The sequence below is a fragment of the Mesoplodon densirostris genome, chromosome 20 (genome assembly GCF_025265405.1).
Source record: "Mesoplodon densirostris isolate mMesDen1 chromosome 20, mMesDen1 primary haplotype, whole genome shotgun sequence".
NCBI classification, from domain to species: domain Eukaryota; kingdom Metazoa; phylum Chordata; class Mammalia; order Artiodactyla; family Ziphiidae; genus Mesoplodon; species Mesoplodon densirostris.
Window position 1 is genome coordinate 6,627,166 of NC_082680.1, and position 23,326 is coordinate 6,650,491.

The window sequence follows — 23,326 nt, forward strand, 5'->3', positions numbered from 1 at the left end:
TGTCTGACCTCCCTGGCCTGCCTTCAGCGAGAATCTGTTAGGTCAGTTTAGCAAGAATCCCCCTTTACCCCGCTGCTGCTTCTTAGTAATTTCCATCCACTAAACTCCACCTGCTCCTTGGCTTTAAACCCCCACTTGTCCACGGTGAGTTCAGAGTTGTGCTGGTTTGACACTGAGGTCTCTTTCCTATTGCAATAGCTGCTGAATAAAATCTGTTTTCACCACTTTAACCCTGTCTAGCTCTGGTTTTTCTCTGGCTCTGCTTCCACTGGGCAGAGGCCTGAGATGTCCTGAAGTTTACCAAGGAATTTCATAAAATAATGCAGTTAAAATACATTAAAAAAAACTGGATTAATAACCAGTGTCAGGAGCTAGCTGTATCATGAAAACCCAGAACGAAATAGGACTCTGGGTTTTACCTTTGAGTTTCCTAGGAACCACAGTGGGGGACACAAAAGGATCATAGAGTTTGTCAATGGAAGCAGTCAATTTTGATTGGAAGCCTTATCTCTACCACCTTCTACACTGTGTTAGAGAATGACTCCTACGTATATGTGTGGCATGTGGTGTTTGCAGGGGATCTTATCTAATCTAATCCGGTTCTCTCATTCTCTAGCTGTGTGGACAGAGGTCCAGAGGGGATGTGATGTACGCAAGGGTGTAGGTGTCAGAAGTGGGATTCCTCCTATCCCGACACCAATGACCAGCTCGATTCGCTGGCCTGTTGCTTCATCTCACAGTGACTGTGGTCAGATGAAGAAACTTGTCTCGGTCTTCAGCCTTTCCCCCCAGCTGCTGTCCCTGTGGGTGGACTCAGACTTGGGGGTGGACGTGAGGCAAGGCTCCACGGCGGGCCTCGGGCTCACCTTCGGCCACGGCATCTGTGTGCCGGCAGTGGCAGGATGGTTCCGGTCCCTCGTGGACTCCTGCTGCTCCCCATGCCCTGAGCCACCCAGGGCTCTGCCACTAGGGTGGAAGCTTCTACCTGGGCCAGTGCCTAAGATGGGGCTGATGTTGGCCATGGTGGCGGGAAAGGGCTTGGCGGCCAGCAGAGGTGAGGCGGGCTGGGCAGGGCTGCCCTCCCCCAATCTCCTCCCAGAGAGGGACATCGTTAGAGCTGCCCTCCCACTGTCTTGGTGTGAGAACATGGCCCCTTCAGTGGTGGCACTGAAGTAGAGTGTGGAGCTCTCCTGTCCTTCCCTTCCACCCAGCCACCCACCTGCACCCCTCCCCTGCACCCCAGAAGCAGCCCCGTCTCCTTCCTTTGGGCTGCCCTCCTGCTGCATAGCTGACGGCTTCTGGGCAGGAGTTTGGTCATGATTATCGCTGGCAAAAGAGACGTAATTTGAAGTTTCGTCAGCCTCTGCTCTGGGGACAACTCGAAGCTCAGAGCCTTCCTCTGAGGTTAGGGGGTTGTGGGGGGACGACGGGGGCTCTTGTTGGGAGGATGGGGGCTTCCTCTCCTGGTTGCAGTGTTGGCTCAAGCCCCATGGAGGGGAACAAAAGAAGCCAGGATTGTCTTCTCCAAAGAGTGCGTTGATCTTTGACACATTTCCCGTCTTCAGGGCAAGCTTCACCAATAGCCAGTGATGATGGCTGAGAAAAGAGGCCTCCCCAGCCACCTGGCTTTCCATCCCAGCCTGTGGGGGACCCCACTGTGGGCTGGGGGGCTTCCCCGGGCTTGTTAGCACATCACTTTCCTCTTGGCAGGTCCCCAGGCTCTCCGGCCCCTCCCCAGCTGGCGCTGAGGCCCGGGGAGGAGAGTCTCCCTCTGCTTTATCACCCCCTGCAATGCCACAGGACTTTCTTACAAAGCCCTGCCAGATGTCTGTGGATTTAGGATGTAGCAGGCTGTAATAAATGACCAGCGAGACACTGCCTGAAAAAGAAGAAGAAAAAGAGCACAAGGTTATCTTCTTTGAAGTCCTGCGTCCTCGCTGTGGTTTGCAGAATTCCAGGTTCTGGAATTTGGGATCCAGAACAGGACTCATTGGAGCATCAGAACTTGGTATTTGGGGGGGAATTTAAGTCTTTTCCAGCTCCCATAAGCTGCAAATGTGTCTACACTTGAAAATCTAAGAACAAAGTCTAAGTCCGGTGGATTCTATGACTTCTTCCTTGAGGGATGCTCCAACTGAGTCCTCTGGATGTGTGTGTGTATGTGTGAGAGACAGACAGAGAGAGGTTTGGTAGAAATGATCATTTTGCTTTCAGAAAACTGGGTCAGATACTCAGAAGTCAACCATCTACTCACCGGTTGATGGATTCCAAAGCGATGGGAGGGGGAGGTAAGGAATCATTTCAAAAACAAGACCCAAGCAGAGGTTAAACATATGCACCAAAAACCTCGTATCAAGGAACTTCCATGAACAGCAACAATACTTCCTTTGTGCATAAACATCTTAATCACCTTGTTGTCAGGTTCATTTATTTTGATCAGAAGTGTTGGCTGCGGCAATAATTCATTTAACAGAGCTTTCCAGTAATCCTCCCACGTTATTTCCAGCTTCCTGTTGTACTGGACCAAGCACCTGGTTTCAGGGTGCCCGGTATAAACAGCATGAAACCTGACATAGGCGGGGGACGAGGGGGGAGAGCATCGGAGGGGCCAGGAAATCGCAGCAAGGATGGAGCTAGAAGGAACCTAACAGGCGTCCCCTTGCATCCTCTCAGAGTATCTTTGGGGGAATGGAGACAGAATTCCTATGGGATGTGACCGAGTGTTGTTTCTGCAGGGGGCACGGCTCCGGCCATTTCTATACATTGTTCCAAGTTCTCCCAGTCAGCGTGAGGGAGGTATTGTCACTCTCCTTCTACAGTGAGTCACCCGAGGCCAAGAAATGGGAGCTGACCCCCTTTCCCTCCATCCTGCAAGTCCCAGGTACATGTGTTCAGCGAAGGTAGACTTTCCTTGAGGCTGCGTGTTTCACCGGGTTCTTGGTTGCAGCCCCAGGCTGGTATGCAGTAGGTACTCAATAAATGCTTATCAAGCGAGCTCAAGATGGCAGCCAGAGCTGCTGCTTTAAAGCCTGTGCTCCACTGACTATAATCCATGCCCCATGTTCCCACTGAGGACTCCCTCCAGCACCACAGGGGAATCAGGAGTTCAGGCTGCCCCAGGAAGCCGGGGAGAAGGACCAGCAGGCCGGGCTCTGTCTGAGCCCCTCAGGCCTTCTGAACCCTGGGTGCCGAGCCTCGGACCTGGCTCCCGGCTCCCTGTGCCCTGGGTCAACACCCAGAGAATGAAAACATCTTCTCCTTGGAGCAACACTGGGTGGGTACCCAGCATGGCAGCTCCCAGGAGCCCCACACCTTTTAGGAATGGTGTCAGACACCTCTTTTCCAACTGGAGTGTAAAGCAGATTGGGTTGGTGGGGGGGACCTTTTTACTCCCGACCCCGCTGTGCTCACAGGACTCAGTGAGAACTGGAAAATCCGAATGAGTGGTTGGGTTGCCCAGCTTCACCGTCCCTTCATCCCAAGTGTCATGGTGCCTACACCCCCAGGAAGGATTGCTTGAGCAGTGCCGGGAGCACCAGACCCAGTGCCACGTGAGAGAGCCCGGCCGCTTCATGCCTGGGCACCCTGGGCACTTACCTGCACCCTAGCGCCTGGCATATATATTATTACTTTAAAGAGGACCAACCAGCTGTCCTACAATAGGCCAGTGGTTGCCACGCTGAGCTTCATCCAAACCATGGACCAGTTCTCAGCAACAAAGGAAGGGACATTGATACACACGAGGGCCCAGAAGAACTGCCAGGGGATGGTGCTCAGTGCACCAAACCAATGCCCAAAGCCACACATTGTACAATTCCAGTTGCATAACATCGTTGCAGTGACCAAATTACAGAAATGGAGGACAGGTTAGCGGTCGCTGGGGGTTACAGAGGAGGAGGAGATAAGAGGAAGTGGATATGGTTTTAACCCTTCTGGTCCTTATGGCCACGGAAGAGTTCTCTCTGCATCTTGAATGTGTCACGTCAGCATCCTGGTTCTGCTGTTCTGCTTGTAGTTTGGCGGGAAGCCACCACTGGGGGGACTGGGGAGGGATGCAGGGACCTCTCTGCGTTCTTTTTTCCCCTCCCTCCGTCCCTCCCTGCTACCTTTCCTTCCGTCCTTCCTTCCTTCTATTCTTTACTCTCTCTTTCAAACTCTCTCTTTCATGCACAATTTTGAAAATTTTCCCTGTTCTTTTCCGTAATACCTTCCATCCATCCTCCTAGATCCGACTCTCAAGTTACCTTCTCGGTGAATTATTTTCATGCCTCTCCAGTCACATTAGCCGTCCTTGAATCATTTCTCACTTTACACTCTTTAAAATTTTTTTTTTTTTTTTTTTTTTTTTGCAGTACGCGGGCCTCTCACTGTTGTGGCCTCTCCCGCCGCGGAGCACAGGCTCCGGACGCGCAGGCTCAGCGGCCATGGCTCACGGGCCCAGCCGCTCCGCGGCATGTGGGATCTTCCCGGACCGGGGCAGGAACCCGTGTCCCCTGCATCGGCAGGCGGACTCTCAACCACTGCGCCAGCAGGGAAGCCCCTAAAATGTTTTTAAAAAAACATTTATTGATGTGGAGATCTCTGTATTATTTCTGAAAACTTCAATCATCTCAAAGGTAAAAGTTTAATTTGAAAGAGAAGAGCTGACTTGGCCACCGGCATCTCTAACGAGCCTTGGTTCCTGACAACGGAGGGGGTCGAGCTTAAAGGCCACCGCTGGTTCGTGGCCCTCGAATACTTGTTTTATGGCCACGTTTATGAACCTGCTCCGTCCCTGGAAGAGTCTCTTCATGTCTGCAAAGGCTGGAAGCTCCGGGGCGTTTCCTCTCCCTGGTCAGTGCTACCCCGACGGGCCAGTCCAAGCCCCGGCTGCTGGCCAGTAAAAGGACCCTACTCCCAGCCACCCATCCTCCTGCGTCAGGGGTCAGGGCTGCCCGGTGGTGCCCCGACTCCCACGCGCTCCGCCCGGGACGTGGGTGGCCAGAGGCAAGGCCTTGGGGCACGCGCAGGAGCTCGGGCCCCGAGTTGCTGCAAACAGCAGGAGAAGCCTCTGCCCTGGACCGTGTTTCAGAAGCGCAAGGACCCGCATGGAACCTTCGGGTGCTGTCCTGGAAGCTCTGGCAAAGGCTGCAGAACGAGGCACCGCCATCACCGGGCCAGCGCGTGCTGAGGCAGGAGTGCGGGGAGGAGGCCGGCGGCGGGGGTGCGTCTTCTGTTATTTTCCAAGTGCAGGAGAGGAGCTCACACCTGACCTGCTGAGCCGGGTCAGCGTGGTGGGCACAGCGTGGACCTTGGAGCCGTTCCCTCATCACGAGCCGTAACGGATCATCTTCAACCGCCAGGCCCCGTGGCTCTGCGGCGCCCAGACCGCCTGACCTCGCGGCATCGCTTTACCTCGCCTGTGCCTCACCCCAGGCTGGGGGAGGCTCAGCCCCGCTCCTAGGGTTCTTGTCGAGATACCGCACGTGTGTGGAGTCAGGAAGGTCCCTGCTCTGCCCGCTCTGAACCCAGTGCCTCGATGCCGGGAAAAGAGCCGGAGCTTACGGCCTTGACCCCTGCCAGCGCGCCAGAGAGGGTCCCACCCCCGAGGCGGCCCCTGCCTCACCAGCAGCTCCTCTGAGCACAGCCAAGCAAGGCAGACGGAGGCGGATCCGGTGTCTCGTGCCCCGATGGGAGCGGCCTTGCCGCCCGCAGGGCAGGGAGCTTCCCTGGTCTCCATCCAGTTGCTTCTGAGCACCGTTTCCTACCCTCGGAGAAGCTTATTGTAAAGAAGCAAGTTGGGGGAGGGAGGGAGGGGCTAGGAAGGAGACGTGGGGTCTTACCGATCAGAAATCCAGACAAGACTCCGGCTACAGTCCACAGGCTGGTCCACGACGCTCCCTGGAGAAAATCCGTGGCCAGCAGCACGAGGACCACGTTCTCAAGCAGCATTACCTAGGGCAGCAGCAGGAGAGTCAGCACGCTTGGCCGGGTGCAGGCGGCCTCGGCACGCTCCCGGCCTGCGATCTGCTGCAGCTCCCTTCAGGGCTGGGGGCTCTGTCTTCGTGCCCACGGGGGCTCCCACTGCTGGCGGGGCCCTCCTGGAAGCAGGCTCAGGGGCGAGTGAGCCTCTCTAGCAACGGGGGGCTCTCCCTGTTCTCGTGCAGCTCATTAAAATGTCTGCAGAATCATAAACGCACTGGAAATGTAAGGGCACAGCTCTCAAGGCTGGGGGTTTCCCTTTGGTGAGTCAGGTGGGGCTGACAGAGACTTTTATTTCCTACTTTATATGTTCCACAGTCTCATGTAGGCACCTGTTGGCTTTACCATGCAGTCATTAAAAGTATCTGCAGAGCTCACAGTGACACTGAATTCCAGTAAGCCAGACAACACACTTTCGTAACAACTTCAGCATTTTTTTCCGAATATTTACCTCTTTAAAGGTAAATCTGGCCCCTGGCCACCAGGTGGCAGCAGGGGAGGTACGCGTGCTGGCCGAGCAGGGAGCCCTCCTCCCTGGCCTGAAATAAGGGCAGCTCTTACAGAAGGCTCTCCGTACCTCCCGTCCAGGCAGGCTTGTTAGCTAAGGTTTCCAAAGCTAATAATTTTAGATATAAATATAAATTAATATAAAAATATTTTAATATAAAATATATCGATATAATACAAAATATATTTCTTAAAATAAGTAAATAAACGGGATGTAATTCAAAGATGATGTATTTAAACACTGTGTAGGAGACATTTTTTAAAAACCCTGAATTGTCATACTATTATGCTAAAAGTCTTCCAAGGTCTGCCATAGCCATTCACTGGCATCATTTTAACTCTAGAAAGGTCAAATAAGGAGAGAATAAAAAATAATATTAGGGGCTGCTTAAAAATCCTAAGAATACCCACCTCCCCGTGCCTTAGGCTCTGGGCAGCTGTGTTTCAAGGGTCCAGCAGGTGTTATTTTGGTTCTAAATGGCACTGCCCAGCAGCCCAGCCTGCAAAGCTTGGAGGTGCCCTCTCTCCTTAAATCAACCACATCTCCTCAGCTGTCTGGCCCTCTTGACATATACAAACTCTTAAGTTTGTATATGTCAAAACAAAACAAAACAAAAAAACTGGTAGTGCAGACTGTGGAAAAAAAAATCCATCTCCTTTTTCCTGTCCTTACCGCCATTTCACAGTTCTGAACTTGCTACTTCCTGTCAGGGTTCTACTGCAGTCTCTCCCCCCAACCATTGTCGGGGTGACCCGTTTCACCTGCAGATCAGGCCTTGCCATCCACCCTAACACACCCGGAAACAGCCCCACCTCCACCCAGGGTCGAGTGTCCACTCCTTGACAATGCAGCGGTCCTCTTGACAGTGTGTCCTGACTCTCCGGTCCAGGGTCATCTTCCTACAGGCTGCCCCCAAAAGGACTGTGACTGCTGATGTTATGTGTCTACTTGACTGGGTCAAGGGATGCTCAGATGCTGGTAACACGTTACTTCTGGGTGTATCCCGTGAGGGTGTTTTGGGAAGAGATTAGCATCTGAATCAGTAGTCTGAGTACAGGTCACCTTCACCCATGCAGGTGGGCTCCGTCCAATCTGTTGAGGGTCCGAATAGAACAAAAAAGAGGAAGAGGGAATTCTCCTTCTCTTCCTGAGCTGAGACATCCATCTTCTCCTGTCCTTGGACACCGACCTCCTGGTTCTTGGTCTTCTGGACTTGGACTAAATTACCACGGGCTTTCCTGGTTCTCCAGCTTGCGAATGGCAGACCGTGGGACTTCTCAGCTTCCATAATTGCATGAGCGAATTCCTATAATAAATCTGCTCTTACGCTTCCATACATATCCCATTGGTTCTGTTTGTCTGGAGAACGCTGACAAATGCAATGACTTTCCATTGACAAAGACCCTCTTCTTGACCCAACGACTCAGACAGGCTCCCCAAGCCCTCTTCTGGACGAGGCCTCAGCCTTGGCCTATAAAAACTGCAGACGCGTAGCGGAAACGATTTTGCCCACCTCTGCACATTAAGAGACCCGAACCAACACTACCATAGTTTCTAGCAGCTCAAGGCTGCACCCCTAGCAGGCTGACCCCAGCCGCAATTAAGTCCCTGCCTAAGAAAGCTCAGTGCTGCCAGGAAAATGTACCGTTCACTCCAGCCAAAATCTGGTAAGAGGCAGATAGGCCCCGAACCTCCTCTTAGGGGGCGCTACCTTAGAAAGTCTGCGATTATAAATCCTTCCTCTGTCCCTTTGAAATGTACATCTTTTACCACCCAGAGCTGTCTTCTCCAGGACCTGAGGACCAGCTCTCTGAAATCCACACATCCCAGGAGACGACTCTCCCAGCCCGTGAGCTCCTTGCTCTAAGGTGTGTAAACACTTCCTCCTGTCGTGAAGAGACAGGAAGTGTGTTTCTCATTCCGAAATTGCCAGCTAACACCCCAGATGGTGGGTCCCACTGACCACACCCCTTCACTCCCCGACTCTGCGTAAGCCCACGCTGTCCCACGCCATTCTCCCTTTAAAATATGCAGTCGCCTCTGCAAAATTAAGGTCGGGGTCCGTCCACGCTGGACCCCTTTCCTTGTTGCGACTGACTTAATAGAATCTGTTTTTGTCGCCATCAACTGGCGTCCGGGGTGTGTTTAACTCGGTACCGTCCACGCTGGCTTTCCTATGGCGTCCCCGCACCCCGTGGCCTGCATCGTGCTTCTGCATCTTTGCTGCTCCACGCTCGAAACTTCCGTAGCGTCTAAGTTCTGTCTTTTCCTATTCAGTTACTCTGAACTCAGTGGGCCGGTGACTAGGACAGCTGCAAAGAATTAAGCATTTGTTTCCCTTCCTTATGTAACAGCCCCTAGAACTCCTGGGACAAGGGTGTGAACGTGACAAAAACAAAGAAAGAAAAGCAGCAACTGTGAAATGTCTCCTTATGTAGTACTGCTTCTCAGGGCGCCCATGGGCATTGGCACATGAACACACTGCTCCGGCAAATGGACGATGGAAAGGTGACCCTCAGGTTTATTCACGGTGCGTGGGGGCGGGGCCCTGCCACACACTCAGCCCTCACCCCCCCGCAGTGAGATGGGCCTTGTTACTCCCGGTTTCCAGATGTGGAAACTGAGGCTTGGTGGGGCTCTGTGACTCGTTCAACATCACAGGTCCTCTTTGGTCTGTGGGCCCCATGGCCTATGGGGTCACCAAGCTCTACGGTGCTCTCCTAAAGCCAGGAGGTGACCAATGCCACCCACCTGCTGCTGGACATGAGCTGCACCTCCAGGCTCTTCTCTTTGCTCCCTGCTCCACCCTGGAGCGCCTGCACCCCTGAAAGTCTCTTCAACTTTTTGTATTAGTAACAGCCACTATTTGTTGGTTATTTCAGCCCAAGTTGTTTATTATTTAATCTTCTCAGGGACCCTGAAAAGCAGGTAGGTCTTACATCACTGTCACAGGGACACCGAGAGGTGGGTGGCTATGTCCTGATGTGCTGATGAAAAAATAGGTCCAGAGAGTTTAAATTCTTGGCCACGTCATTTGGTGACAGTTAGTGGCACAGCCAGGGTCCCACGTCAGCCCGTCTGATTCCAAAGCCTGTGCTCCGAAGCCCTGGCTGGTCCTCTCTCCTTTGCCGTTTGCAATGCAGTTCAACTTACCCCTTCTCATCAAAAGTGTCCCTGGTCATCCCAGTGGGAAGTGACACTCCTGTGAGATTCAGACGCTGCTTTCTCTGCCAGCATTTGTCCACATTCTGCCTCTTTTTAAAACTTGTTTGGGTAGAAGTTTATCTCCTCCAGGGGACCAGAAGCAGCCTGCAGACAGGCATTACGTCATCTTTGTGTTTCTCACACATCTAGGACCACAGCTGTAACTCAGTGATTGAGCTGATTAACAAGGGCATCGTGTATATGACACAGAATAGAACTGTGACTGTATTTTTCAGATGGGCTGACGTAGAGGGTGGCTGAAAAACATCGCCAAAGGCGCCACAGTAACTACGGGGAAACGACTGGACGTCAGGTTGCTATTTTCAGAGCCCATCATCTCTGTTCAAGACTATAATTCCCTTTAGAAATTTTCCTAAAATTAAGCTATTCCTTCTTAATAGATATGTGTGCACAAGTGCACACATGCACACACACACACACACGCATGCACGCACACATTCTACGTATACAGTAAAAGCTGGGATTCAACAAGCCCGTCATCACCACTTGCCGTGTAGAACGTGGCCATCCGGCTTCGGGAAGGGCTGTCCCAGAAGTTGAGGTAACAGAGGATGTACATGGCACCCATGAGCAGGTTGAACAGCCTCCAGTGGCAGGTGCTGTCCACGATGTCACTCTGCTGAGCCACGAGCCAGAACGTCATCACCAGCCAGTGGGCACCTGCAGAGAGCGGCCTCGGAAGTCAGGGTCCTCGGGGTGGGGTGGGGGGCTGAGGGAGGAGACGGGGAGGGGGGAGGGCAGGAACTCGGAAACCAGGGCCTGTAGCCCTCCTCTCTGTTCTGACTGCATCTGACTCGGCACCCAAGAAAACAAATGAAAACCCAGAAGAGATTCAAGGGGCACAGGAAACCCACACTTTTCATTTTTGCAAGTATTATCTCACTGGATCCTCATAAAGGGTAGCTGACCTGATCTGGGGATGAGCAAACAAAAACTAGCTTCAGTAACACTCACTAAATATTGCGTACTTAGGCCTTTTTAGTTCCAGAAACTGTTTAAAGAGCCAGTGACGAAACGGATCGCTCACTGTTTTTTTAATCCCTGCTCGAAGGGCTAAAAACCTCCACATCCAAAGGAAACATCTGTACGCAGTCCAGCTGTAATATTTGTTCCTATAGTTTAGGAGGAATAACGTCATACTGGAGTTTGAACTGAAATTTTTTTAAAAAACGAATTTAAAAAAGCTAACGTCTCATTAGGAACACAATTTCTTTCACAGACTTCTGCTTTCTGCCAATAAATGTATCCCTGCTTGTTCTAGGCTCAAGTCTAAATATCTCTCAGTGTTTCTGGTTCCTTCTTGTAGAGGGTGTTCCCTGATGACCGGAAGAGATTCCTCACTGGGCAGGGACACACAGGCCCCCTGCAGGCATCCTGCATCGTCAGGCAGACTCCCTGTCATCACTGGTCAAATCAGGTGCGGCTAGACTGAGGGCTGAGGGGGGCTTAGGATTCAGTGGAGATGTCCTGTTTGAAACAGAGAAGATGGCTAAAACTCAGCATTTGAATAACATGGGGGGCTTTGGGAGGCTATGAGCGACAGCACAGTATGTCCTGCACGTTTCTGTATTGCGTCAGGGCACGTGGGACCTGTGCCTCCCTCCCGTTTCAGTGTCAGTTTTACTAAGGATTTTCAGCCCACGAGACAGAATGTGGAGCCCTCACAGCAGCTAAAGCTGTGCTCTGGGGCGGCTGGTCCTTTGAGGGCTGGGCTCTCTGAGCTGTGGATGCGTATCTCCAAAGAGACCCTCCATGCATTCCTCCTCTCCCTGGACACTCAAGGGCTCAATCTATTCCTCCACATTCTTGAACTTGGGCTGGCCGAGACCGCTTTGCCAGGCAGAATACAGCAGAAGCCATGCTGATCCAGTTCCGGGCCAGTTTGAAGAGGACTGGCAGTTTCCACCCCCTTTCTCTTGGAATGCTCAGCTGACATGTCCGAACCCAGATGACTTTGCCGGAGAGAAAGGGCGGAGGAGCCCTGGGTGCCAGACGTCTGTACAGCCAGCCCAGTGGAGCCTCCCTATGGATCCAGACACCTGCTAACCTACTGCGATGGTGCGAGGACGCCCTGCCCCAGGCAAGAACCCCCAGCGGAGCCCAGTCAGCCCTCAGAACCGGGGCTGTTGGTCATGAATGGTTCTTTTTTTTTTTTTGCGGTACGTGGGCCTCCCACTGTTGCGGCCTCTCCCGTTGCGGAGCACAGGCTCCAGACGTGCAGGCTCAGCGGCCATGGCTCACGGGCCCAGCCACTCCGCGGCATGTGGGATCTTCCCGGACTGGGGCACGAACCCGTGTCCCCTGCATCGGCAGGCGGACTCCCGACCACTGCGCCACCAGGGAAGCCCCATGAATGGTTCTTTTAAGGCATTAAGTTCGGGGTGGCTTGTCAGGCAGCAATAGACAGTCGGAATGTACGCTCAGCTCACCTGCAACAACCAGAACCCAGACGCGGTAAACTTGGAAGAACAGAACCAGACTCAGAACGCGGGCTCCCACCATGCCCATCCTCCAGAGCAGCTGGCAGCCGAGGGCCGTCCACGGCATGGAGAGGTGACCCGGCTTCACGGAGCCCATGGCACGAGCATAGCACACCAGGGCCCAGGACAGCACGGACCAGGAGCACAGAGCACTGATCCCTGCGAGCGAAGCGGACAGGACAACCTCGTGTTTACAGGACGTCTAACCCCTAACAAAACCTGACTTCTCAGAGGGCATCGTCACCTCCGGGCACACACGCACGTCTTTCTCCACTCTGAAGAAATGAGGACGTGCAGGAGAGGTGTCCTCTGCTTAGCCCATGGGTGCTTGTGCCCTCAGGTGGGCTGGGCTCTCTGTGTTCACCCTTTAAGAAAAGCATCCCAGTCACTGCTCCTCAAGCACCTCTGGTTTATGACGAAGCAGATCCTAACGGCCTGAACGTGCTATTTCATCCCAAACGCACTTTGCCATCCAATCCACATAAAGGAGGTTTCATCAGAGAAATGAGACCAGGACATGAAATGGTTCCAGGCCCACAGGAGAGAGCCTGCACCCCGGAGTGAGAGCCGGCAGAAGATGCACGACTGCTGGGGCCTGAGCTGCTCTGTTTCCATGGATCTCGAGGTGTGAGGCTCAGGCTGCACAGAGTTAGGCCCGTGAGAAACAGACACACTGATTTCGCAAGAAGCAGCACGTGGTACCTTCCCAAGGTGCTTTCAGGGTCATCTGACTCTCTGCAATTTCTGTCCCATGGACTGAGCCCCATGAAGGAAGCCCACCCCCGGGAACTCAGCGCCCCAAACAAAAGCCACTATTAACCATTCCCTTGGCTGTCTTAATTCTCTCAAACAGGAAATCTTAGGTTGCCGGGTTTTGCTAAAGAAGGCATTTCTTTCTGTCCCCCTTGAGAAGTCGGACGGTCTGAGGTCAGTGGTAGGAGACACTCACCCGGCACGATACCAGTGAAGTCCGAGGCCAGAAAGACGTATGTTTGAAGCAGCAGGTGGGGCCCGACCTGCAGCAGGGCTTCCAGGAGGCGCAGGGCGGACAGGTCGGCCTCCTGCATCCGCAGCTGGCCCCAGGGGGAGGCCTCCCCTTTCTTCCGGAGAACAGGGGCCACGGCGTCCCAGTGCCTGAGGAAGAGGAGAGCCCAGGACTCAGAACCACACCGTGATAGCTTAAACAGGAACCTCCTTCTCTGGCTTATCGCGTAGAGACCGATAGCTTTCCAGGGTTTAACCGATCACATCTACACCCCAAGTCCCTGAGCTCTGACTCCAGAGTGAAGGTGGCACGTCTGACCCAAGTGCTGCAGCAGGTGACCTTGCCCAGCAAGGCCCGGCCAGCGGAACACACTCTGGCCACACGTGGAAGGGGTGCTAGGCTGGGAGCCTGGGCCACACAGGCTTGCTGTGGGCTCTCTCTGAGCCCTGCAAAGTTTAGAGCTAACCCTGAACTACCTCCCCGGCCCCAGGGCCTCTCGGGATGGGAATGAATCCACTTCCGCTGGACAGCAGGAAGGTCAGGGTGCCATTGTGGGGTGTGCAAGGACGGGCTGCCCCGGCTGCAGGGACACACATCCAGGAAAGGGAGTCAGTGCAACAGAAGAAAAAGGAGGAAATGCACCTGTTTCATTCTACTTCCCCCAAAACCCACCCTAGAAACCTTTCTGATGCTTCCATCTTATGAAAGCCGTCTGGAGGTGCCACGGGTCGCTGTCCCGCGCCCCCAGGAGGGTCGTGCACGTATAAAAACGACACCGTTCCCCAGGCACGTGTGGGCTCTGGGGACTTCGGGTTTTCACAGCAGTTTCCCACTCACGTGTCCAGAAGCAGGAACGCGGTGACCCCTACACCTGCCTGCAGCAGGGGCTGGCGTGCCTGCCAAGTCCACGTGCAATTGTGAACTTCTGTCCTGTTCAAGTTCAGAAAAACTGGGAATTGTTTTAATTTACCGACTCCTGAAAGAGAGCTGGGTGTGCCTTTCAAGTTACCCCGAACGCACCCCGCTCTGATCTCCAGCCAACATTTCTACGGCCAGAGCAGAAGGGGGTCCTCTTTGAAATGGCTTTGTTCAGGGTACACAGGGCCCAGGAAAGACACGTAAGAAAGACAGCTTTCCTCTTTCATGATTTGGGTCCTGGAGTGAACTGATTTCTTACTGAGTCTTTGAAGCCGTGATCTCTGACCCAAATATAATGTTAAGAAAAAGCATATGGGGCTTCCCTGGTGGCGCAGTGGTTAAGAATCTGCCTGCCAAGGCAGGGGACACGGGTTCGAGCCCTGGTCCCGGAGGATCCCACATGCTGCGGAGCAGCTAAGCCCGTGCACCACAACTACTGAGCCTGAGCTCTAGAGCCCGCGAGCCACAACTACTGAGCCTGTGCGTCACAACTACTGAGCCTGCGCTCTAGAGCCCGCGAGCCACAACTACTGAGCCCATGTGCCACAACTACTGAAGCCCGTGCGCCTAGAGCCCGTGCTCTGCAACAAGAGAAGCCACTGAAATGAGAAGCCTGCGCACCGCAACGAAGAGTAGCCCCCGCTTGCCGTGACTAGAGAAAGCCTGCGCGCAGCAACGAAGACCCAACGCAGCCAAAAATAAATAAATTTATTTAAAAAAAAAAAGGATATGAAGCTGAATACGGTAGCTTCCCTTTCAGTCCTGAATCCTCCATTCTGGGGACGTGCCTATTTCCCTTCCTACCCTCCCAGCCTCCTCCATTCATTTCATGTGCATCTTTATTGGGCTGCTCCCACCTGCTGGAGACTGCAGAGGCTGCAAACAAAATTGAAGACCTCCGGAAGCCCAAGATTCAGTTGTGGAAAGAAAGCCATACACACGCAAAAAGTTTTAAGCAGGAAGAAAGACGTGTGAAAACGAGCGGGGCGGAAGGGGTCCCGGGGAGAGAGGAAAACATATTCAGGGAAAGGAGGGACGGGCATACTCAGGACAGGGACAAAGCCTGAGGGAGCACGGCGGCGTCGGGGGGGCAGGAGAAGGTGGTCCTTCCTGGGGCTGGACAGCGGAGGCCTCTTCTGGCCCAGCTCAGGAGTTGGGTGTCCCTTCTGGACCAGTGGGAAACGGAGAACCAGTGGGAATGCGATTCACCTGGTTTTCTGAATCGTGTTTCTGGAACCTGCTGCAGGGGGAGGGACTCAGGCTGAGATCCCTGGTTAGCGGGGTTCGGGGGGCCCAGGTGAAAGCGGAGGTACGGGGCGGGGAGTGGGGGGAGGAGGGCGGAGGTGGGAATGGATGCTCTCCTTCCAGGTCCTCACCAGCTCCTGCCCGGATTTCTGGCCTGACCCGTGGACTCTCCCTTCTCAGTTCCTTTGCTGTGCTGTCTCTAAGGACCTTACCTGACCAGGTTACTCCTTTGCTTAAACCTTTCCAGTGGCTCTCAAGCCCCTTACCTGGTGGACAAGTTCCTTCATGGTCCAGCCCAATCTGTCTCCATCCACATTGCTCTTGTCCGGAAAATCCTTACCCTGCACTCACGGCGCAACAGACTTCTAGTTTTCCCAAACCAGCACTTCCAGCACGTCTTTCTGCAGCGGCTTTGCTGTTGCCGGGGTCAGAAGTACCTCCCCCCCCACCTGCATCCAAGTCCACCTCATCCTTCAGCCCTCACACGACGGCCCCTGTGTCCGGACGGCGGTTCCAAACGTGAGCAGCATCAGAGTCACCAGGTGGGCTGTTTAAAGACAGGTTGCCCGGCCCCAGGCCTAGAATTTCTGATGAAACAGAAGCGTTTGGAGAATTAGGAGTTTGCCGTGATGCCAGGTGGGTCCCGGTGAAGCTTGAGAATTTGCATTTTTAACGAGTTTCGGGTGACGAAGACGTCGCTGGTCCAGGGATGCACCGTGGCAAACCTGGGGGCTCCCAGCATCCTGTGAACTTCTCTCTCTTCTTCTAATTCACTGTTCCAGCTTTGTTCCCGATTTGGCCTCAGACTGTGTCTTAATCACGTGTCTCCAGCCCCTTTGGTCACACAAGGTTAGTAAACATGAACGAATAAATACCGAGCGTACTGAGCTGTGTTGATGATGGTCTAAGATTTCTAGTTGCATTAAGAACAACATGCACTAAAAATTGACGTTTGTTAACACGTTTAATTAAACTAACCTGGTCTTTGGGATGATGTTTCTCAGCAAGCTCCACTGAACGGCTTAAATAAAAAACCAAACTTGGGCTTCCCTGGTGGCGCAGTGGTTGGGAGTCCGCCTGCCGATGCAGGGGACACGGGTTCGTGCCCCGGTCCGGGAGGATCCCACATGCCGCGGAGCGGCTGGGCCCGTGAGCCATGGCCGCTGAGCCTGCGCGTCCGGAGCCTGTGCTCCGCAACGGGAGAAGCCACAACAGTGAGAGGCCCGCGTACCACAAAAAAAAAAAAAAAAAAAAAAAAAAAAAAAAGCCAAACTTATCCGCTTCACCTGGAATAGTCTATCATAGCCCCACAAGGTGAAGAATTAGTGATACTTCTCTCCATCTTAACACTTTATGGTGACGTGAAAGCTGAGACAGTGAACAGTTGAGGTTTCCGCTAGGACTGTACATTTTTTTCAACTTTTTAAAATCGCGGTAAAATGCACATAACATAAAACGTACCATCTTTACCATTTTATGAGTACAGTTCAGTGACATTAATAATTTAAATTTCATCATTTAATAGATTATTGACAATTTGCAATAATTCATAATGGTGTGCAACCATCACCACCATCGTGCTCTGTAACTCTTTTCATCTTGTAAAACTGAAACTCTGTCCCCATTAATCAATAAGTCCCGTTCCCTCCTCCCCCGGCCCCTGGCACCCCCCCTCCTACTTTCTGTCTCTATGAACTTGACTCTATGAACTTGACTACTCTAGGTGCCGCATGTAAGTGGAATTATATATTTGTCTTATTGCATGGCTTACTGCATCATGTCCTCCAGATTCATCCACGTTGTAGCATATTACAGAATTTCATTCTTTTTTTCCATTGTATGTACAGACCACATTTTGCTTATCCATTCATCTGTTAATAGACACTTGGGTTGCTTCATGTTTTGGCTACTGTAAGTAATGCTGCTAGGAACATGGGTGTACAAAGATCTCTTCCAGATCCTGCTTTCAACTTGTTTGGATATATACCCAGAAGTGGAATTGCTGGATTATATGGTACTTCCATGTTTAATTTTTTGAGGGACTACCATTCTGTTTTCCACAGTGGCTGCACCATTTTACATTTCTACCGACGGTGTGCAAGGGTTCCAATTTCTCCACATCCTTGCTAACACTTGTTTCCTGGGGTTTTTTTTTTTTTGTTTTTTTAAAAAATTTATTTATTTTTGGCTGTATTGGGTCTTCGTTGCTGCCCAGGGGCTTTCTCTAGTTGCTGCGAGCGGGGGCTACTCTTGCTTGTGTTGCACGAGCTTCTCATTGCAGTGGCTTCTCTTGTTGTGGAGCATGGGCTCTAGGCGTGCGGGCTCAGTAGTCGTGGCTCGTGGGCTCTAGAGAGCAGGATCAGTAGTCGTGGCTCGTGGGCTCAGTAGTTGTGGCTCGTGGGCTCGAGAGCGCAGGCTCAGTAGTTGTGGCGCACGGGCTTAGTTGTAGTTGCACCACAGCATGTGGGATCTTCCCGGACCAGGGCTCGAACCCCTGTCCCCTGCATTGGCAGGTGGATTCTCAACCACTGCGCCACCAGGGAAGCCCTACATTTATGTTTTAAGTCCTTGCATTTTTTACAATGCCATTTCATGAAGTTTGCGTTTAATTGGTTTTTTGTTGTCAGTAGATTCTTCTGCATTACGTTACGACCTCTTTTTTATTTTTTATTTATTTTTTTCTGTACGCGGGCTTCTCACTGTTGTGGCCTCTCCCATTGCGGGGCAAAGGCTCCAGACACGCAGGCTCAGCGGTCATGGTTCACGGGCCCAGCCGCTCTGTGGCATGTGGGTTCTTCCCGGACCGGGGCACGAACCCATGTCCCCTGCATCGGCAGGTGGACTCTCAACCACTGTGCCACCAGGAAAGCCCACGACCCCTTTTTTAAATGCTATTTGTATAGGGCTGTGCAAACAGAATTGTTTTGGCTCCTCCTACAGGTGCTTTCGCTGAACTGCAGTTTTCTGAGCGGCTTCTTTGCTGGCCCTGACTGGGAATCAGTCTAGCAAAGTTCCGTGTGGATGTGCTGAAAGACACTCCATTACCCAGTGTCTTCTTTGTGAAAGGCCAGTAAGCTGGTTGCAGGATAAGGAATAGATTTCTTGTTTTCTACTTTGACTTTCAAAGTTTTCTTCTAAGGAAGCAGATTTCCATTTGTTTGGTTTATTTTCTATCACACAAGCATTGCAAACCATGTAGCTTCTTATGCTTGTTACAAAACTGAGAGACAAATTTGTGGTTCACGGTGAGCAAGAGTAATTGTGCGTTTTCTGGCGTTATCTTCTTTTCCGACATTCCCTTCCGTTTCCTGGCTTTTCTCACTTCTTTTCTTTTTTCTTGCCTTTTTTTTTTTGTCCTTTTAAATTATACATATATATTTTTAGTCACCTTAACTTTTTTTTTTTTTTTTGGCCGCACAGAGTAGCATATGGAATCTTAGTTCCCTGACCAGGGATCAAACCTGTGTCCCCTGCAGTGGGAGTGCAGTCTTAAACACTGGACTGCCAGGGAAGTCCCACTAACTTCTTTTTTTAAATAAGAAGAGATATAGATGACTAGTTGTTTTTCCTAATTTCTAATTTTCCTGTCTCTCTTCATTTACCCATTTTAGTTTTTTAAAAAATATATATTTAGTAGTCATGGCATCATCTGAGAAATTTGGGGAAGATGAGCAGGGGTCAGTGTTGGACAGCAGCATGGAGGTGGATACATGCGAGCCTGACGCTGCCCCATCTCTGAAGAAGGCACTGGATCAAATGGGACCAAGGGTCCCCACGGAGCCCCAGAAGACAGATTTATCTGACAGTTATTCAGGAGGCTTCTCTCAAGTGACTGGCCCTGACTTCAGTCTTCTTTTGAGCTATGACATGTTTGCTTAGGGGAGAGTTGATTCCTTCTTTTTCAATGAGGTCGCAAACTTGATGACTATGACGTACCACGTGGTCCCTGGAAGGACCTGAGCCCTTAATGGTTTTCATACCAAGTTGGGCAGACAGAAGGGTCAGCACATGTGGGTAGCGCCCAGTACAGGCTCCGATCCTCCCTGAGTCCAACAGGAAAGCCACCTCTGCTCTCTTCCCACTGGTCAGAGTCCTATCGTTTCAGAGGAACCACATGGCTTGAACACAAAGGCTCAGCTTTAGGCAAAATTGCTGTAGCTGAAACTGCTTCTGGTGCCTTTACAGATGTAGGGTTCCAGCTCCGAGGGACCCAGAGAAATTCGGGTGGTTGGGTGATGTCTTATCAGAAGTACCCTCTGCCTCCAAGCTGAGATTCATTCCCTCCTGAGACTGGGAAATCAGAAAACTCACTTCAGCGACTCCAAAGAAAGCCTTGGGCATGGCTTGAAGGCATAAACCACCCAGAACAGCCAGCAGCACAGCCCGAGATCTGAGACTTGGCCGTGACTCCTGATAGCCTTTCTCTCCTCAGCGTCTACAAGTTCATGTGCTCTTGAGCCGGAGGCCATCACCGAGCCGATCTCCCAGTTTTCTCCCTTTTAAAATTCCTGGCAACTCTATGGGATTATGAGGCAGCTGAGAGCTGAAATTTGCCCCCGTGTAAGCTCACTGCTGCACCTCCCCTGACCCTCCAGGAATCCAGGTATCCCAGGGAAAATAGCAACTTACCTGCACTGCTGGACCAAAGGCGAGCCTGCTGAGCACTAGGCCTGTCCAGGATGCTTTTTTATGGAAACATTTGGCCCTGGCACCCAAATGGCTTCTTCTTGCAATAAAAGCTTAATGCAAATGTTACCAGGCCAACCCCACTGCTGAGTCTGCTTAAATCTGTCACCCTCCTGGAGTCAGGGAGTAGGTGTTTACATGGACAGGCCCTAACTGAGTCACTTGCCATGGCTCTAAAGGCGAGACCAACTGAATGAAACAAGAGCACATAGGATTTGGCCCAAGTCAAGAAAAAGCTTTTGAAGGGTCACGGCTCCTTCTGGTAGGAGCCCCTTGAGGATGCTCAAGGAAGTTCAGGCTCGGTGAGGTGACCAATATCAGAGCAAATGTTCAAAGAGGTGGCTTCGAACATTCTCCCAAGCCTGCACTTTTGTGACCCTAAGGATGGAATATGTATGCTCAGAAGAACCCTCCTATCGCACGTGTGAAATGACGCTTCAGGGTTGAAAGGAGCTGACTTACCGCTTCCACACGCCAAGCTGGAGGAGGTGTAGCACCACCAACGAGCAGTGACTTTGATGTCCATCTTCTCGGAACCAAAGGTAGCTCAGGCCCTGCACCAAGAAGCCAGGCAGTAGCACAGAGAGGGCCAGCCACCCCCAGAGGAGCCGGCCTGTGGTGAAGTAGTAAACCACGGTGCAGAGGCCTGGGGACCAGAGGAAGGACCAGAGGGTTAGTGGAAGGCAGGAGGGAGGGACCAGCCAACGCTGTGTCCCTACGGCCAGCAGTGCTGCCTGCTACACCTGGCTTGGAGTGGGCAGAGCCTGCGGGCAGTCTAGACCAGAATGAGGTCGAATGAAAGCGCCAGAGCTTCCCAAAGGATCCCAAAGGCCCAGACACCATGGTTGTACAAAGGGACTGTTGGATCGCATGCAAAAAAAAAAAAAAAAAAAAAACACCTGGCATTTAGTATGGGCTCAACAATGTAAAACCTCCTCTCTGGGGACGGCTTCATTTATTTTATTTTTGAGGGTTGTAGGATAGGGTCAGGGAATGGAAACGGCTTGATAAATCTAGGTTAGGATCTGCCCTCCCTGATGAATGACAGTAGAGGTGGGTGCTTACCTCCGTCCAGTCCTAGTAGGTGCTCGGGACTCACAGTAATTGTTTTACAGGCCTACTGCTTGGGTTTCCCAGTGTTAGGGTTTAACATGGATTTATGGGCACATAAAGCTGTGAACTGCAGCGGTAAGAGAGCGCTGCCCCAGGTACAGACGGGAACCCTGCAGGCTCCCCGAGAAGCCGGGGCTTGGGCAGCCATTCCTTGGTGCCCAGGCTCTGTCTCTTGCTCTAATCACCTGGCACACAAGGCAAACCAGGAGCCCCAGGCACCAGAAGCCTCTGGGGGAGTCACCGCCCTGACCAGTCTGAGGAACGCTGAGGCCCAGGCGTTCCGAGCTGGGAGGGAAGGAGGAACCCACGTCCGCGGGGCCACCTGCGGTGGGTGCTGAGACCCGGGGTCCTGTCTCATCTTAGCCCTGCTCAGTGGCGGCGCTGGACCCCGGAGCTTTGCAGCCGATCTCAACCTGGGACCTCCTCTGGGCGCCTCTGAAACCTCATGGCGGGGACGACCCCGGGGGGCCTTCGTGGACCGCGGTTCAAACAAGGGACCCTCCGACGCGGCGCGGGGGCAACTCCCTCCCAGGATAAAGTGTAGAGCCAGCGCCCGCCGGGGTCCCCAAGTGCCTGCGAGCTGGGGAGTGGCGAGGAACGCTGGGGGGTCTGGATGCTGAAGCCCCATTCATTCCACTCCCCCCACCCCTCCCCTCATCTGCGGGGGCCCCGCGAGGAAGAAGCGGCTGCAGGGAGCCGGGCGGCAGCGGGCGGAGGCCTCCGCTCCGGCACCGAAGGAGTTACAAGTTCAAACTGGAAAAGCGCTGAACCGCTCCGCCCTCTGGCCCCGCCTCGGCCGGCGGACCGCTCTCCCTACGCGACCAGGGCGTCCCGCGCCCGCCGCCTCCGGCCCGGCTGTAGACGGTCCTCCCTCCAGAGCTCCGCGGAAGCCGAGCCCAGTCCCACCACAACCTGGCCCCAAGCGGCTTCCCCCGCCGCCCAGACTCCCAGGCCGGCCGGGTAGTGGGGAGAGCAGGGCGCCCCCAGGCCCGCGTGCAGCGCCTCGGGCACCTGCAGCACTTTGCCGAGTCCTGGAGGCCTTTCTGGAGGGAAAGGGGGTGGGGGGCACGTGTGCCGCGACTCCTGCAGAGGATCACGCACCCGCTGGAGGGGCAGGAGGGAGGATCGTGCACCCGCCACGGAGGGGCCTCAGATACACCGGGACCATGCATGCAAGGGGGAGGGGGCAGGATCGTGCACCCGCCGCGCAGGGGCCTCGGATACACGGGGACCATGCATGCAAGGGGGAGGAGGGAGGATCGTGCACCCGCCGCGGAGGGGCCTCAGATACACGGGGACCATGCATGCGAGGGGGAGGGGGCAGGATCGTGCAGCCGCCGCGGAGGGGCCTCAGATACAAGGGGACCATGCATGCAAGGGGGAGGAGGGAGGATCGTGCACTCGCCGCGGAGGGGCCTCGGATACACGGGGACCATGCATGCGAGGGGGAGGGGGCAGGATCGTGCAGCCGCCGCGGAGGGGCCTCGGATACACGGGGACCATGCATGCGGGGGCGGAGGGGGCGCGGCATTCATCCTCGGGGGCAATCACGCATCCCCGGGAGGGTCGTACATTCGCGGGGATCTAACAGGGACTGGGCAGCTGGGGTGCCACCATGCGTGCACTGGCGCGCAGTGCTGGGCGCAGGCGGGGAGAGGCCGCCGCCGTGGCCGGGGTGGCGTGTGGGTCCCCGGGCGTCAGGGTGGGTCGGAGGGGTGAGCATGGCCTGCCCGGCACTCACGCGCGCTCTGCTCGGCCGCCAGCAGCAGGGCGGAGAGGCCCAGGACCCCCGCGTGCATCCTCCGCGCCCGCCGCGCCGCTGGCCTGCCTCCCGGGCCCCCGCCCCTTCCCCTCCGGCCGCCCCGAGTCGGGGAGTGTTCCGGCCAGAGACCCGACTGCAGGATGCATTTCGGCGGAGCCTTTAGGCGCGGAGCGTCTCGTCCTGGGTTTTCCCGAGTAACTAGACGGGTCGGAGGGAGGCAGGGAGCGGGGCAGAGTTGCGCTGTCTGCTTCCTAAGCAAGGAAAGTACCGATTACACCCGGCTTCTAGATGTGCGCAGAAGCGGTTCCTCTGCCGTCCCCCAACCTTATAACGGGCCCTGGAAAAGTACTACGTGAACCTTAGGACCGCAGGTCGGTGGTCAGCAGGAAGTTAAATTGGCCACCGCCTCCGGAGCCGCTGAAAGGCAGTCTGGTCAACCACTA

At 53.7% G+C, this 23,326-nt stretch overlaps 1 protein-coding gene across 1 annotated transcript; it reads right to left on the bottom strand.

Annotated features, from left to right (window-relative positions):
• Window positions 1-749: 749 nt before the first annotated feature.
• Window positions 750-22,920, bottom strand: XKR5 (XK related 5). The gene is made up of 7 exons (XM_060086150.1): window positions 22,863-22,920; window positions 20,471-20,654; window positions 13,124-13,308; window positions 12,124-12,333; window positions 10,185-10,354; window positions 5,823-5,934; window positions 750-1,879 (listed from the first exon to the last, which is right to left on the bottom strand). Exons 1-7 carry the CDS (start codon window positions 22,918-22,920, stop codon window positions 750-752), a joined length of 2,049 nt encoding a protein of 682 aa, XP_059942133.1.
• Window positions 22,921-23,326: the final 406 nt, after the last annotated feature.